This window comes from Haematobia irritans, chromosome 2 (genome assembly GCF_050003625.1).
Source record: "Haematobia irritans isolate KBUSLIRL chromosome 2, ASM5000362v1, whole genome shotgun sequence".
Taxonomy (NCBI): Eukaryota; Metazoa; Arthropoda; class Insecta; order Diptera; family Muscidae; genus Haematobia; species Haematobia irritans.
The window spans coordinates 28,921,511-28,937,184 of NC_134398.1; the positions used below are offsets into that span (position 1 = coordinate 28,921,511).

The following is a 15,674-nucleotide window of genomic DNA, read 5'->3' on the forward strand; positions in this document are numbered from 1 at the left end:
TCGGTTTATATGGGGGCTATATATAATTATGCACCGATATGGACCAATTTTTGCATGGTTTTTAGAGACCATATACTAACACCATGTACCAATTTTCAGAAAGATCGGATGAAAGTTGCTTCTCTTAGAGGCTCCGCAAGCCAAATCGGGGGATCGGTTTATATGGGGGCTATATGTAATTATAGACCGATGTGAATCAATTTTTGCATGGTTGTTAGAGACCATATACTAACATGTACCAAATTTCAGCCGGATCGGATGAAATTTGCTTCTCTTAGAGGCCTCGCAAGCCAAATTTGGGGGTCCGTTTATATGGGGGATATACGTAAAAGTGGACAGATATGGCTCATTTGCAATACCATCCGACCTACATCAATAACAACTACTTGTGCCAAGTTTCAAGTCGATAGCTTGTTTCGTTCGGAAGTTAGCGTGATTTCAACAGACGGACGGACGGGCGGACGGACGAACGGACATACTCAGATCGACTCAGAATTTCACCATGACCCAGAATATATATACTTTACGGGGTCTTAGAGCAATATTTCGATGTGTTACAAACGGAATGACAAAGTTAATATACCCCCCATCCTATGGTGGATGGTATAAAAATCCTTGCTGGCAAGCGTTTTACCTGAAGATGTAATTATAGTTGTAAACCACTATTTTGAAGACATTGAGGAAAACTATTTTAATCAAGGGATAGAATTGCTAGAAAAGCGTTGGACTAAGTGTATTGAAGTTTCAGGAGATTATATTGAAAACTCAAAATATTTTTGAAAAACTAACTATTCTCATTCATTGATAGGCTAAGAAGTTTCCGAGCCGCCCTCGTACATGTTGCAGCGTCTATCAGCTAGTGTTTTTATTCTCGATGGAGGCAGCGTATCTGTAAAATATCTGAAAAGCAATCACTTTATTCCATTTGGAAAGTCAAAAATTGTTCACCAATATACCTTTTATAATTTTAAGCGAAATAACTATGTTTTCAGAACTTCATTATCGATTTTATTTAAATAAATTATTAGAAGCTAGTTTCGCCGTCACATTCAAAAAATGTTGGTAGGGATGTCCTGGATAAACGAGTACTCTGTTTTCTTTTAGTCCTTCAGGGCTCAAGGTATCCAGTGCTAAAAGAAAACAGCCCTAATATTAATTTTTAATTTGACTCGCTTCGAAAATTGTTTTAGAAATTATTGAGCAGCGATGCATTTCGATTTGAACACTTGAGAAATTAATTTTACTGTTAAGGCCGGTATGCACCTCTAGCGAAATTTTCGGTAGCAAAAATTTATTTAAGTCTGCAAAAAAAAAAACAGGGCTGTGTACACAAATTTTAAACCAGCTAATCGCTTTTAAAAATTGTTAATATATGTTCCAAACATTCCTCAAATAAATTGTTTATTATTTACAGACCTTTTAAATCTTTTACGCACACAATGATTGTAATAAATTAAATGTTTGCTGCCAAAATATGCTTTTGACAACCCTGTTATTTTTATTAGAGGTGCGTACAAGCTTACGAAATTGAACGCTACCGAAAATTTTGTTAGCATAAATAGCAATGCATTTCTTATGGGAATGAAATTTTTCGCTAGAGGTGCATACCGGCCTTAAGGGTACCCAATAAACACAAACGTTTGAAAAATACTAAAATGCAATAATTTTTCAAACATTTTTTCAAAGGATTAGGGTAATATTCAAGTTGAGAAATTGTTGAGAAAATCGCGTTCTCAACAAAAAACAGACATTACCCTCAACAGTAAAATTCAACACAATAGCAATAATCTCTCAATTGTAATCCTCAAATTGAAATGCATTGCTACTCAATAATTTCTCAAACAGTTTTCAATGTGAGACAAATTAAAAATTAATATTGCTGCGAATATTTTCTAACCACAATTTGCATGAAAGTCAATCCCAGTTCTTACTGAAAGTCAATACTAAATTTCTAATGATTTTGTACATTTTATTAATTTTTTTCGTGAAAAATATAATAATATTAAAAATAACATTAACAATATATAAAAATAATAATATCAAAACATAATTATCTTATTAAAGGTATTAATAACTAAAACTATCAATACAACTTTAAATAACTTAAACATTTTTCATGTATAATTTCCCCCATAATGTTGGTGTCACATAACTATTAATTAATTAATTATTAATTAATATGCTGACAATTTCAAATAATTACTATCGAGGAACTTGCTGGCCTGCGTGTTAGAATAGATTCCATCAAGAGGAATTCACAAAATATCAAACTGATGACGGAATGTAAATAGATGTAATGCACATTTTCATCCAGAAGTTCTTGATTTAGGAACTGTTGCACTTTGTTTTAATTGGTTGCACTTTGCAAGTTTTCTGGAATCGTTTCTTTGTTGTTTCCTTCATCATTTTTTCACCGGTCAACATCTTCCAAGAATATAACATCCAATGATTTTAGTTTTCTGCAAAACAATCGAGTTTTGTGATTTCCATTACGTTTTCATTTCACTTTTTATTTTGACTTACCAATTATAATTACCGTTTTGGATTAATTTCAGTTTTATGTCAATAAAAATAACTGACCACGTACTTCGTGGCACAAAATGTATTGAAAACCACAAAATTCCTCAAGAACGTTGGTGTCACAAAATTGTTGTAAAACTCATTAAAATTCGGGAAATTAGCAAGGAACTTGATGACTAGAGAGTTAGAATAAATTTCCAGCAATTTCAATTCACAAAATATCAAATTAAACCGATGATGCGATGTAAATTAAACTATAGGCGTGATGCGTATTATCACCCAGTAGTTGATATGGAAAAGCATAAATACCAAGTTTAATTCATTGTACTTTGATTTATGGAAACTTTCTCTTTTCGATAAGCCACCATCATTTTTCATTGGTCAACCTCTTAATGTTTCCAAGAATGCAGCATCCAAATATTTTAGTTTTCTGCAATGAGATTTAAATTTAGTGACTTCTCTAAAGTTTTGATTTAATTTTTCATATTGACTTACCAATTATTATAAACTATTTGAAGCAGTTCCAGTTACTTGTCCAACATTTTTTCATCGGTCAGCTTTTTAATGTTTTAAAGAACGTAGAATCCATAATTTTAGTTTTCGGCAAAGAGATATAATTTAGTGTCTTCCTTAAAGTTTCATATCATTTTTTTATTTTCACTTACGTATTATTAGAAACTATTGGGAGTAAATTCAGTTTTTTGTCTAAAATGTTTTTTATTTCTTTCAATTGACCACGAACTTCGTTGCACAAACAAGTATTGAAAACCACATGGTTTTTTCGTTGCATTTTAGGGTAGTGTTTTGTCAAAGTTTTCTCATATTATCTTCAACCCCTTTTCAAAGATTTCGTCAACATTTTGGCAAATTGGAAGTAATTCGCAAACAATTTGAAGATGTATTGAATATGAGCTGTTTCAAGTCAAGCTGAATTTATGTTGATAATTATAGTTACCCTCAAACTGAAAAGTTGTTGCATTTGAAAAACGCTCATCCTGTGTTTATTGGGTAATGTCTGTTTTTTGTTGAGAAAGTGTTTTCTCAACTTGAATATTACCCTAATCCTTTGAAAAAATGTTTGAAAAATTGTTGAACTTTAGCATATTCCAAACGTTTGTGTTTATTGGGATGTAAAGCGCCACCAATTATAAATTAATTCACAATAGTCTCACATAAGACGATGTTTACACGATGATTTCAGTCCCACTTGGTTTGTTGGTATATAGCTAGCAGATGATTCGTACACGTGCTGGTTGTTTACATTCTGTTAGTGACTTCCATTAATTTAAAACAATATCTGTGGTCCTCAAAATTTTTTGAATATAATATGACAATATGTTTGTCAATGAAGTAAACGATGTGAAAATCTACAATTTAAGTGCTGGAAAATCGGTACCAGAAGTAAGTTTAATGCTACCATTACCGATAATCGTGATACTTATAAATATGTTCTTCTCTGTAGTGGCTTACCGATCGCCGGAAAAAATCCCAACTTATGAAAAAGGTGGATTCTCGCCGCCAAATAGAACTGATACAGGATTTTGATATGCCAGGTGTTTGTACTTCAATACGAATGTCTCCTGATATGCAATACATTTTGGCCACTGGAACCTACAAACCACGCGTAAAATGCTTTGAAGTTAACAATTTGTCCATAAAGTTTGAACGGTGTTTTGATTCTGAAGTTACAACATTTGAGGTGATTAGCGATGACTATAGCAAAATGGTTTTTCTACAATGTGATCGTTATGTGGAAATACATGCAGCACATGGACGACACTATCGTTTACGTATTCCCAGATTTGGACGAGATATGAAGTATCATAAACCATCATGTGATTTATTCATAGTGGGGACCTCAAAGGTTTGTGTTTAAATATTAAAAGACGCAAGGAATTAATGTCTATGGTTTTGTTTTTAGGAAATCTATCGTTTGAATTTGGAACGTGGTCAATTTTTACAACCTTATGAGTCTGAAGCTTCAACCCTTAATGGCTGTGAAATTAGCAGCGAACATGGTTTACTAATGGTTGGCTCAAAAGAGGGTACAGTTGAAGCATGGGATCCAAGATCGAAGACAAAATGTTCCACTTTAGATGTGGCCATAAAATTAGCTGGTGCAAAGGAATTTCCCTCAGTTTCAGCCTTGAAATTCAAGGATGGTCTTCATTTGGGTGTAGGAACAAATTCAGGCCATGTTTTACTCTATGATATACGTTCAAAAGAACCGCTATTGATTAAAGATCATTTGAATAGAAAACCCATTAAGCGTTTGGCCTTTAATAGTAATCATAATGCTGTATATTCCTTGGATGAAGCAATGCTCAAGTTGTGGGATGAACAAACTGTAAGTTTAAGTTATGGACTATTAAATTTGTTTCATTTGTTGATTGTGCATGGTGTCTATTTTAGGGTAAACAAATAGCTTATATAGAGTCGACATCGTCTTTCAATGACTTCTGCAGTATACCAGATACAGGCATGATGTTTTTGGCTCAAGAAGATGTCAAAATGTTGACATTCTATGTACCTGCAATGGGTCCTGCACCCAGATGGTGTTCATTCTTGGATAATTTGACGGAAGAAATTGAATCCGAAGTCGTGGAGAACATGTATGATGATTATCAATTTGTTACCCAGAAAGAATTGGAAGAGTTGGGCTTGGAACATTTAATAGGCAGCAATTTGCTGAAAGCCTACATGCATGGGTAAGTTGAAGTCAAAAGTATTTTCATATTATACCATATAGGCAATTATTAATAATTGTTTTTTTTCTCTCTCGCAGGTACTTTATTGATGCTCGCTTGTATAATAAGGCCAAGACCATTGTGGATCCCTTCGCTTTTGATCGTTTCCGCAAAGAGAAAATTCGCCAAGAAATCGAAAGTGAACGTAAGCCTCGCTTACAACTTAACACTAAACTTCCCAAAGTTAATCAGGAATTGGCTCTTAAAATTATTGATGAACAGAGTAATCCTACAGCTAAACAGGCAAGCAAACAAGTACCCAATCTTTTGGAGGATAATCGTTTCAAGGCTATGTTCGAAAACACCGATTTCAATATTGACAAAAATGCCGAAGAGTATAAACTTTTGGCTCCAGTACTCAATCGTTTAGAGAAATCCAAACTAAAAGAAATTAAGAAACGTATAGAGGTTGCACGAGTGAATGAATTGCATGAAGATGAAAACAATCCCCACCAGGAAAGTGACAATGATGAGGACTTATTTGGTCTAGAGAAGAGTGATGATGACGAAGGAAAAGATTCATCCGAAGCTGAATCATCTGATGATGAAAATGCCAAGGAGTTTGCTAAGGAAATGAAAAAGGCCTACAAGCAAGTGAAAAAACAAAGGCAAGAAGATCTAGAAGAAATGGACAATGAAGAAGGGGAGCAAACAAAACCAATTAACAATAAAAATAATCGTTTTATATCACACAAAACAAATGGCGAAAAACCAAAGGAATTTAAAATGTATTCCTTACAATCCACAGCTGAAATGAGTTCTGTAAGGCGAGGCGTTATGAAAGTAAGCCTACAAGATCGTGTATCGAAAGTTGAAGAGACTAATTCTAAAGTTCAGACAATTGGACGTTCACTGGGTAATCGCCAGATGACATTCGAAATGAAAAAACCTCCTTCGAAAGAAATGCGAAAACGTGAACAACAAATGAAACAACATCGGGAGGAACGCAAAAAGATTATAAGACCCATAAAGTCACTGAAATTGAAGAAAGTTAATTTTAAGTAGTAGGCATTATTATTCTGTAGAAAATCTACATATATCGTAGTACATAATAGTTTTTGTTTATTTTTATAAGAAAAATAAAGTTAATATGAAATGACATTGTAATAATGTCTAAAGAAAATATTGAAAATAATATCGCTCTACAAATATTGCCTATGATAGGATTTGGTTGACATTGACTCGTAGACATTTTCAATAGTTTTCCATAGGTCTACAGAAAACGATTATTGGTAATTTTGTTTTAACGTGAGCAGAATACCTGCCAAAACATTCCGTAGTTTGCGGAAAATAACTGCCGTTTACAGAATTATTATTTTTTACTAAAAAAATCGCAATAGCAGATTGATCAACTATAATATTTAAAATAGCCAATTTTAATTACACAGAAAAAATTTTCACACAAATTTTTCCAATTAAAAACTTAATTGAGTTTTAAACAAGTAAGGAAAGTCTAAAGTCGGGCGGGGCCGACTATATTATACTCTGCACCACTTTGTAGATCTAAATTTTCGATACCATATCACATCCGTCAAATGTGTTGGGTGCTATATATAAAGGTTTGTCCCAAATACATACATTTAAATATCACTCGATTTGGACAGAATTTGATCGACTTTTACAAAATCTATAGACTCAAAATTTATGTTGGCTAATGCACTAGGGTGGAACACAATTTTAGTAAAAAAAAAAAATTGGGAAACATTTAAATCTGAAGCAATTTTAAGGAAACTTTGCAAAAGCTTTTTTATGATTTATCGCTCGATATATATGTATTAGAAGTTTAGGAAAATTAGAGTAATTTTTACAACTTTTCGACTAAGCAGTGGCGATTTTACAAGGAAAATGTTGGTATTTTGACCATTTTTGTCGAAATCAGAAAAACATATATATGGGAGCTATATCTAAATCTGAACCGATTTCAATCACACATGACTATATTACTAATTGTACTCCTAGTGCAAAATTTCAACCAAATTGGGCGAAAACTCTGGCTTTTAGGACCATATTAGTCCATATCGGGCGAAAGATATATATGGGAGCTATATCTAAATCTGAACCGATTTCAATCAAATTTTGCACACTTGACTATACTACTAATTGTACTCCTTGTGCAAAATTTCAACCATATTCGGCCAAAAATCTGGCTTCTGGGGCCATATAAGTCCATATCGGGCGAAAGATATATATGGGAGCTATATCTAAATCTGAACCGATTTCAATCAAATTTTGCACACTTGACTATACGACTAAGTGTTATGTTTGTACAAAATTTCAAACAAATCGGTATAAAACTCTGGCTGCTGGGTCCATATTAGTGCATATCGGGCGAAAGATATATATGGGAGCTATATCTAAATCTGAACCGATTTCTTCCAAAATCAATAGGGTTCTATTCTGACCCAAATTATGAACATGTGCCAAATTTGAAGGCGATTGGACTTAAATTGCGACCTAGACTTTGATCACAAAAATGTGTTCACAGACAGACGGACGGACGGACAGACGGACATGGTTATATCGACTCAGGGACCCACCCTGAGCATTATTGCCAAAGACACCATGTGTCTGTCTCGTCTCCTTCTGGCTGTTACAAACATATGCACTAACTTATAATACCCTGTTCCACAGTGTGGCGCAGGGTATAAAAATATTCATTTAAAAATTTAATTGATTCAACAAATTTTTTAATTGAAAGAAAAATTAATAGTATCAATATTATAAAACCTTTGTAGTTAGTACCCTACATTCTGTCATTATTTATATTCATAATTTATTATGGTTATAAATATTATTGGATCAATTAATTTTTTTTTAATTGATTAGTATAGTATAATTAATATAGTATAGTAATTTGGTGATTGAACACAAAAAAATATTTTTTTGTGTGTATGCTGAATCGCTGAACCAATTTTAGACAAAAACTGCTGAAAGAAACAGTTTACTGCTATTACAAATTTTTTTGTAGAAATATAAGAGGTACACAGGAAACTTTGTTGTGGTTGAAAAGCTACACAATCTTGTCTAATGCCTCTCTGGAAGCTTTGAGAAATTATTCTCAAAATATGTGCCACACTATTGGTTGTTAGAGTAGGAGAAATTTTCAAATAAAGGATATGATAGAGGGTAAACATAAAAAGTTTATATAACATTGCTCTTTAAATTCAATATTGATTTCTTCTAAAAGTCGATGGTGTACAATAGATAGGGTCACGAAAAAAAGTTGATGCGGTCACCCCCCAGTTTTGTAGCATATTCGAAGACAATTTCAGAACACCAAAACTTTTTTTTTCCGTGCACCCTACGACCTCCCGAAATACAATTTATTGTGATGTGTCGTCATTTGAAGTCCGATCGAAAAGAAACGCATATCGTTGTTCGTGGTTGATCAGGGGCTATATTTCGTGCATTGGTCATTTTTGACTCCGACATCAAATTTGATTTTTAATTTTTTTAATTCGCTTCGTATACCCCTATGGTGCTCATTTCTGATAACCATTATAAAGATCTTAACAAAATATGAAACTTTTGCTTTTGGAGTATTTACTTATATTCATAAACAAAAAAGTTACAGAGATTTTAAAAAGTCAATGGGTCACCCTACACACCACCAAATAGTTTTTGCTGTGTTGTCATGATGTCCGATCGAGGTGTGCGCGTGACACGAGACTGTCGTGACACGCGTGATTCACGCGTGAATCACGTGACTCGTGAACAAAATCTGAAGAAACTTTCGTGAATGGGACTAAAAATAATATGTCGTGCGTGAGCGTGCGTGAGAAATAAAATCGGTTCGTGAATGTGCGTGAATAAAATTTCTGCAAAATCACGCTCACGAAAAAATTAAGATTTAATTCTTTCTGATATGATAACTGAATTCTATTTAGCTGTCGAACTATATCCTATTTATTAATTTAGTTACCTTTCCTCTTTCCCGGTTGGAAAATGTCGTGAATCATGCGTGAGCGTGAGTCTTTAAAAGTAGTTCGTGCGTGAGCGTGCGTGAGTACCGGTTTACATTTCGTGAACGTGCGTGAGTGTGAGTGGCTACCAAACATATCGTGCGTGAGCGTGCGTGAACAAACATTTTGCTTCGTGAATGTGCGTGAGTGTGAATGAAATTTCACTCACGCGCACACCTCTAATATGCACATCTTTATACACATCTACGAAATCAATTTATAAGGCATTTAGAACACAAAACCTGTTTACAGTGCTGCCGCTACTACTTCAATCGAAGTATTTTGCTTCATTTTCATAAAATTTACTTCGTCAATCCTTCTTCCAAAAATCTGCTTCACTTTTTGTTCTGCTTCAAACTTTTAAAATTTTCCCCATATTACCTAATAGCTTTTCCTATTCCTTTAATTACGATGAACATAGCGGTTTTAATCATTGAATTATTAACCGATGTGGACCAATTTTTGCATAGTTGTTAGAGACTATATACTTACACCATGTACCAAATTTCAGCCGGATCGGATGAAATTTGCTTCTCTTAGATTCTCCGAATGCCAAATCTGAGGATCGGTTTATATGGGGGCTATATATAATTATGGACCGATGTGGACCAATTTTTGCATGGTTGTTAGAGATCATATGCTGAAACCATGTACCAAATTTCAGCTGGATCGGATGAAACTTGCTTCTCTTAGAGTCCCCGTTTATATAGGGCTATACGTAAAAGTGGACTGATATGGCCCATTTGCAATACCATCCGACCTACATCAATAACAACTACTTGTGCCCAGTGTTGCCAACTCCCCAAGGCCAAAAAGCACCAAAAATATATTATAAATTCTAACATACCACCTTCCATCACAAAATCGAAAATTAAACGCTCTACTAAAAAAAAAAAAAAAAAAAAAAAAAAAAAAAAAAACTTCCGAACATGTATTACTTTTGTGAATTGAATTTTAAGAAGTTATCGTGGGTATTAAGATCGAGTTTAGCTGCTAAAATTACCATTTTTCATAATTACTTTTCTTAAGTAATTCATTTTAAGGAATACAAACTTTGTGAAAATTTGCTTTTGGCTATTCCCCATCAAGTTCTAATAAAATTTGCAGCAAATATGCAAAATTTTATGCCTTGTTTACTGATATAGTTTTCACATTAGCGGCAAAACTCGAACTTAGTACTCACCATTATGAACCGCTATACAAGTATACACTTTGATCAGTTTTAATGCTTTCGTCCAATTCATTTTGATCAGTGATGTTTTTCAACTTTCAAAATATTAATATATGGAAGGAGTCTATTGCTTATTTCAGTTGTGCGTGCTTTTCTGAATCTAATACAAACGTTTTTAATGACATCTTTACCAAATTCAAAAATTCGACATTCATCGCTCGACTTTCCTACAGAATACCCTAAATAACAATATTAATTAAATAATAATCAATACCAACTTCATAACAATCAAATTCTATATTTGGCAATAAATTTGAGTTTTTTCGGCTCTTGAAAGTCTAATCAAAATTTTTGTATCAATTAAACTAATACTGTTCAAAATAAAAAAAGCACCAAAAGCACTAAATGAAAATGCCAGAAAGCACCAAGTTGGTGCTTTTTTTGAAAAGGCACCAAAAAGGCAATTTGGTGCTTTTTAGAAATCAAAAAGCACTAAATTTGGTGCTAAAAGCACCAAATTGGCAACACTGCTTGTGCCAAGTTTCAAGTCGAGAGCTTCTTTCGTTCGGAAGTTAGCGTGATTTCAACAGACGGACGGACATGCTCAGATCGACTCAGAATTTCACCACGACACATAATATATACTTTATGGGGTCTAAGAGCAATATTTCGATGTGTTACAAACGGAATGACAAAGTTAATATACCCCCATCCTATGGTGGAGGGTATAATAAAATTAATTCTATTGTTTTGTTTTCAAAAATGTATGCTACTTCAATTTTATTCAATCTACTCCACTTCTTTCCAAAATCTACTTCACTCAATTTTTCACTAGCGGCAGCACTGCTGTTTATCTGTAAATTTCTAACGGTACCTTTGTATACATACTCGTTGTTTGCCACGGCATTTTCTGCGTTATGCAAAGTGCATGTGTTTTTGCTAGAACAATTTGAGAGCCTACTGTTTTAAGATTTAACAATCACTTTCGTTACATGATATTTTTAGTCTGTCCATATTTTCGTGACCTATTGACTTTTTAAAATCTCTGTAACTTTTTTGTTTATGAATATAAGTAAATACTTTAAAAGTAAAAGTTTCATATTTTGTTAAGATCTTTATAATGGTTATCAGAAATGGGCATCGTAGGGGTATACGAAGCGAAATAAAAAAATTAAAAATGAAATTTGACGTCGGAGTCAAAAATGACCAATGCACGAAATATAGCCCCTGATCAATCACGAACAACGATATGCGTTTCTTTTCGATCGGACTTCAAATGATGACACAGCACAATAAATTGTATTTCGGGGGGTCGTAGGGTGCACGGAAAAAAAAAAGTTTTGGTGTTCTGAAATTGTCTTCGAATAGGCTACAAAACTGGGGGTGACCGCATCAACTTTTTTTTCCTTTAGGCCGTGACCCTATCTAGTGTACAAACCATCAAAACTTGATTAGTCGAATTAAAAAACAATAATAACAATAATAAAAATAAACCGATTAGACCAATTTGAGGAAATCCCAAAAGTCTGAACACAATCGCTTTGAAAATTTGCTGAATAATAGTATTTTGCTTTTCGTATATGATTACGAAAATCATGTTCAGAAACAATATTAAAAAAATCATTAATCAAATTTTCAAATATAAATTAATTTTCTTTTAATAACAATAAACTGCAGTACACCTAAAAAAAAATGTTGTGCCATTGAGATCATACTTTCCATGCTGGTGTTATGATATATAAAATTTTAATTTGATGAGTAAAAATTAACATTTTGGTTTTATCGTTATAGAGTTTTACGTTATAGTTATTCTACAACGATTTATTTTGTTGTTGTTTCGCAACATTTGCATATTCATTCAAAAGAGCTCTCACATCTAGAAAACCTTTTTATTGTACCCTGCGCCACACTGTGGATTAGGGTGTTATAAGTTAGTGAATATGCTTACAACACCCGCCCAGAAGGAGATGAGATAGACACATGCACGGATGAAAAAGACTGTTTTTCATATGTTTGGCTATAAACATTATATGTTTGGAACACAAATTTTTAAACACAATATTTTTGAGTGCAAGCATATAATGTTCATAAACTAGCATAACATGTTTGGGACATATATGTTAATATGTTAGAACATATTATGTTTGGGACATAAAATGTTTGTAAATATAATATGCTTGGATGCAAACATATATTAATTTAGAAATAGCCTATAAACATATATGTGTTTAGTAGCTTGGAGCGCTATTTAACAGGGAGCGATATTGAATTAAGTTGGTGGTTGTTGCTTGTTATTACAAAATTAACATTTTATTTTTCCTTGGGCAATTGATCAGCTACTTCTTTGATCCTTACAAACTGTGTGGTCCGCTGTTCGAATCCCCGTCCGGCAAAAGGTAAAATTAAAATAAAAAAAAATCATACAATTGAATAATTTCTTCTACAATGTTTGGTGCTAAGAACTAAAAAATCTCGTGGAAGTGAGAAAGATGTGGGGGAATATACAATTGGGCAGAAACAAAATTTTGAGCATTCAGGTCGAAAACCTATGTTGTTAGCACCTATATTACCTGTTTATTTTCATAATTCATTATGATTGTAAATATATAAATAAATAAATAAAATTTTGAGCACAATATTGTTTGGGAGAATTTTTTTAAGCATATAATATTTTTGGGCGCAAAATGCTTCCAAACATATTATATGGTCACATAATAACATATTCATGTCTGTTCTGGGTCACACCGCATTGTGCACCACACTATACACTTTCTACACACCACACACAAAGTTAGTTGTTCTGAGTCACACGTGTGAACACTTTTTTCGGACTTTTAATCGAAAAATGTGACAGCTGATTTTTTCTGCAAGCCATATTATTTGCAGACAGAAATTATAAACAAAACATATTTTGCCGGTATAAAACATAAAAAATTAAAAGTAAGTGCGTAACTCAAAGCCATAAAATGCCTGTCGGATTTTTGTTAGCAGTGAATAATGTAAGGACAAGAGCAATTTATCAAGAAAAAGGAGACAATTGCGTGATGCTTCAAATCTGTTTTGATTTGTTTTTTTCTATCCCTCCTCAATGTTACTCATGAACAAACGTTTTTGTCCATGAGTAACATTGGTTTTGGTCAAACAGTTTTTAACATCCATACATTAAAGGAAATTTAATTATAGTGGGCATAATTAACTATTCTGTTAAGGTTTTTCTCATTTGTATTGCTTAAATATTTACAATAATATTGCAAACAAATTTTCTATCGTGGCGGCCTTCATGTGCAGAAAGATATTGGCGGCGTTAGTTTTTTTTTGTGATTTGCTCAGTGATTTGTGCACCAAGAACACTTTGCAGAATTGAAGATGCCATATTTTTCATGCAATAAATTTGGTAAAATTCACTTTTCTTAGCCCATTGATTTTGTAAAAGTTATAATTTAATTGCCTTATATTTTCAAAAAGACCTTTGATTTGTTTAGGAAAGCGGATAGTATTCACAAAAATCAAAGATAATTTTGCTTAAAACTTTTTTGTGTTAACTTTTAAAAATTGTGGCAACATTATGCTTTCGAACACACTGAAAATCAGCTGATTAAAACAACCCCAAAATTTATACACCAACCAGAGGAAATTTCGGTTCAAATTTTAGATGGATTTTTAAAATCGTGGTTTCTGACATATATAAGTGACTTTCCCAATAAAATTTGCAAATATTTATAAAAAACATATTAAAGTTTCAGAATCTGTTATTTATTTGTTATAAAAACTTCTAACTTTGCATACGATGGCTGTACACTAAGCCTACACAAAAGAAATGTTCGTGTACATTTTTCAGGTCTATGACGGTGTATAGTGTTGGCCAGAACACCTTTTAAGTGTGACACCATACGTAACTTGTACATGTGTGTACCAGAACAGACACGATTGTTTTTTGGAAGACAACATTATTGAATTTGGATGCAAAAATACAAAATGTTTGGAACTTATATTGTTTAGACCAATATGCTTTCAAACATATTATATATTGGAAGAGATCAAACATATAAATGTTTGGGCAATACCCAAAAATGTATATGCTTGAAGCAAAATATGTTTGGGAGTATATGTTACAGAAGCGATTTTTTGTGAGCGTGTGGTGTCTTTGGCATTAATGGACCTGAGTCGATGTAGTTATCCGTCTGTCTGTGAACCACGGTTGCCACAGTTGGTAGAATTCTACCGAAAAATGTAGTCTTTTTTACTGTTTGATAGATTGGTAGAATTTGGCAAAATTTTCAATAGAAATAAAATTATGACAAAATTTTCTATAGAAATAAAATTTTCACAAAATTTTCTATAGAAATAAAATTTTGACCAAATTTTCTAAAGAAATAAAATTTTGACCAAATTTTCTATAGAAATAAAATCATCACAAAATTTTCTATAGAAAAAAATTTTTGATAAAATTTTGACAAAATTTTCTATAGAAATAAAATTTTGGCCAAATTTTCTATAGAAATAAAATTTAGACGAAAATTTTATGAAAATTTTATTTCTATAGAAAATTTAGTCAAAATTTTATTTCTATCGAAAATTTTGTCAAAATTTTCTATATAGAAATAAAATTTTGACTAAATTTTCTATAGAAATAATTTTTTTTCATTCGTTTTGTTTTGTTATTGTTGGTTTTTGTTCTTTAATCATTGTTGTTGTTTTTTTTTTGATTTCAGCTTAAAACCATACATTTACTAAACTACAAGTGTAGCTTAACCAACAGAGTAAAAGAATGTTTGGTTAACCAATTATCAGAATAAATTCAGGCAGTTCATTAAACCCAACAATAAACCACACTTGAACCCTCCGAAAAAAGGCTTTACATTGATAGCTGGCTTATGCCGAAATAAATTCGTACAAACATCTCTCTTTTCTTTGCAAGTAAACGTGCGTCCATCCAACCATCTTGCAGTCTATAGGGCTTTGCCCAAATAAATTTGACAAACATTCTTTCCTGTGTTGGTTAAGCTACACTTGTAGTTTAGTCAATGTATGGTTTTAAGCTGAAATCAAAAAAACAACAACAATGATTAAAGAACAAAAACCAACAATAACAAAACAAAACGAATGAAAGAAAGAAATTTTATTTCTTTAGAAAATTTTGTCAAAATTATATTTCAACAGAAAATTTTGTCAAAGTTTTATTTCTATAGAAAATTTTGTCAAAATTTTATTTCAAAAGAAAATTGTGTCAACATTTTTTTCTATAGAAAATTTTGTCAAAAATTTTATTTCAAC

The 15,674-nt window shown here is 32.5% G+C and overlaps 1 protein-coding gene and 1 long non-coding RNA gene across 3 annotated transcripts; one reads left to right on the top strand and one right to left on the bottom strand.

The window, feature by feature from the left end:
- Positions 1–1,944: 1,944 nt before the first annotated feature.
- LOC142227464 (uncharacterized) lies at positions 1,945–3,507 on the bottom strand. Of its 2 annotated transcripts, XR_012719841.1 has the most exons (4): positions 3,186–3,507; positions 3,016–3,077; positions 2,524–2,950; positions 1,945–2,459 (listed from the first exon to the last, which is right to left on the bottom strand). It is a non-coding gene; the product is annotated as an uncharacterized LOC142227464 (long non-coding RNA). The 2 variants fall into 2 exon arrangements; XR_012719840.1 differs by having other exon boundaries at positions 3,016–3,507.
- A 244-nt stretch (positions 3,508–3,751) lies between these two features.
- l(2)34Fd (nucleolar protein 10 lethal (2) 34Fd) lies at positions 3,752–6,390 on the top strand. Its single transcript, XM_075293672.1, has 5 exons — positions 3,752–3,921; positions 3,983–4,384; positions 4,442–4,867; positions 4,933–5,228; positions 5,306–6,390. The coding sequence occupies exons 1-5, from the start codon at positions 3,856–3,858 to the stop codon at positions 6,270–6,272; spliced, it is 2,157 nt and encodes a 718-aa protein (XP_075149787.1). The 5' UTR covers positions 3,752–3,855; the 3' UTR covers positions 6,273–6,390.
- The last annotated feature ends 9,284 nt before the right edge of the window (positions 6,391–15,674 follow it).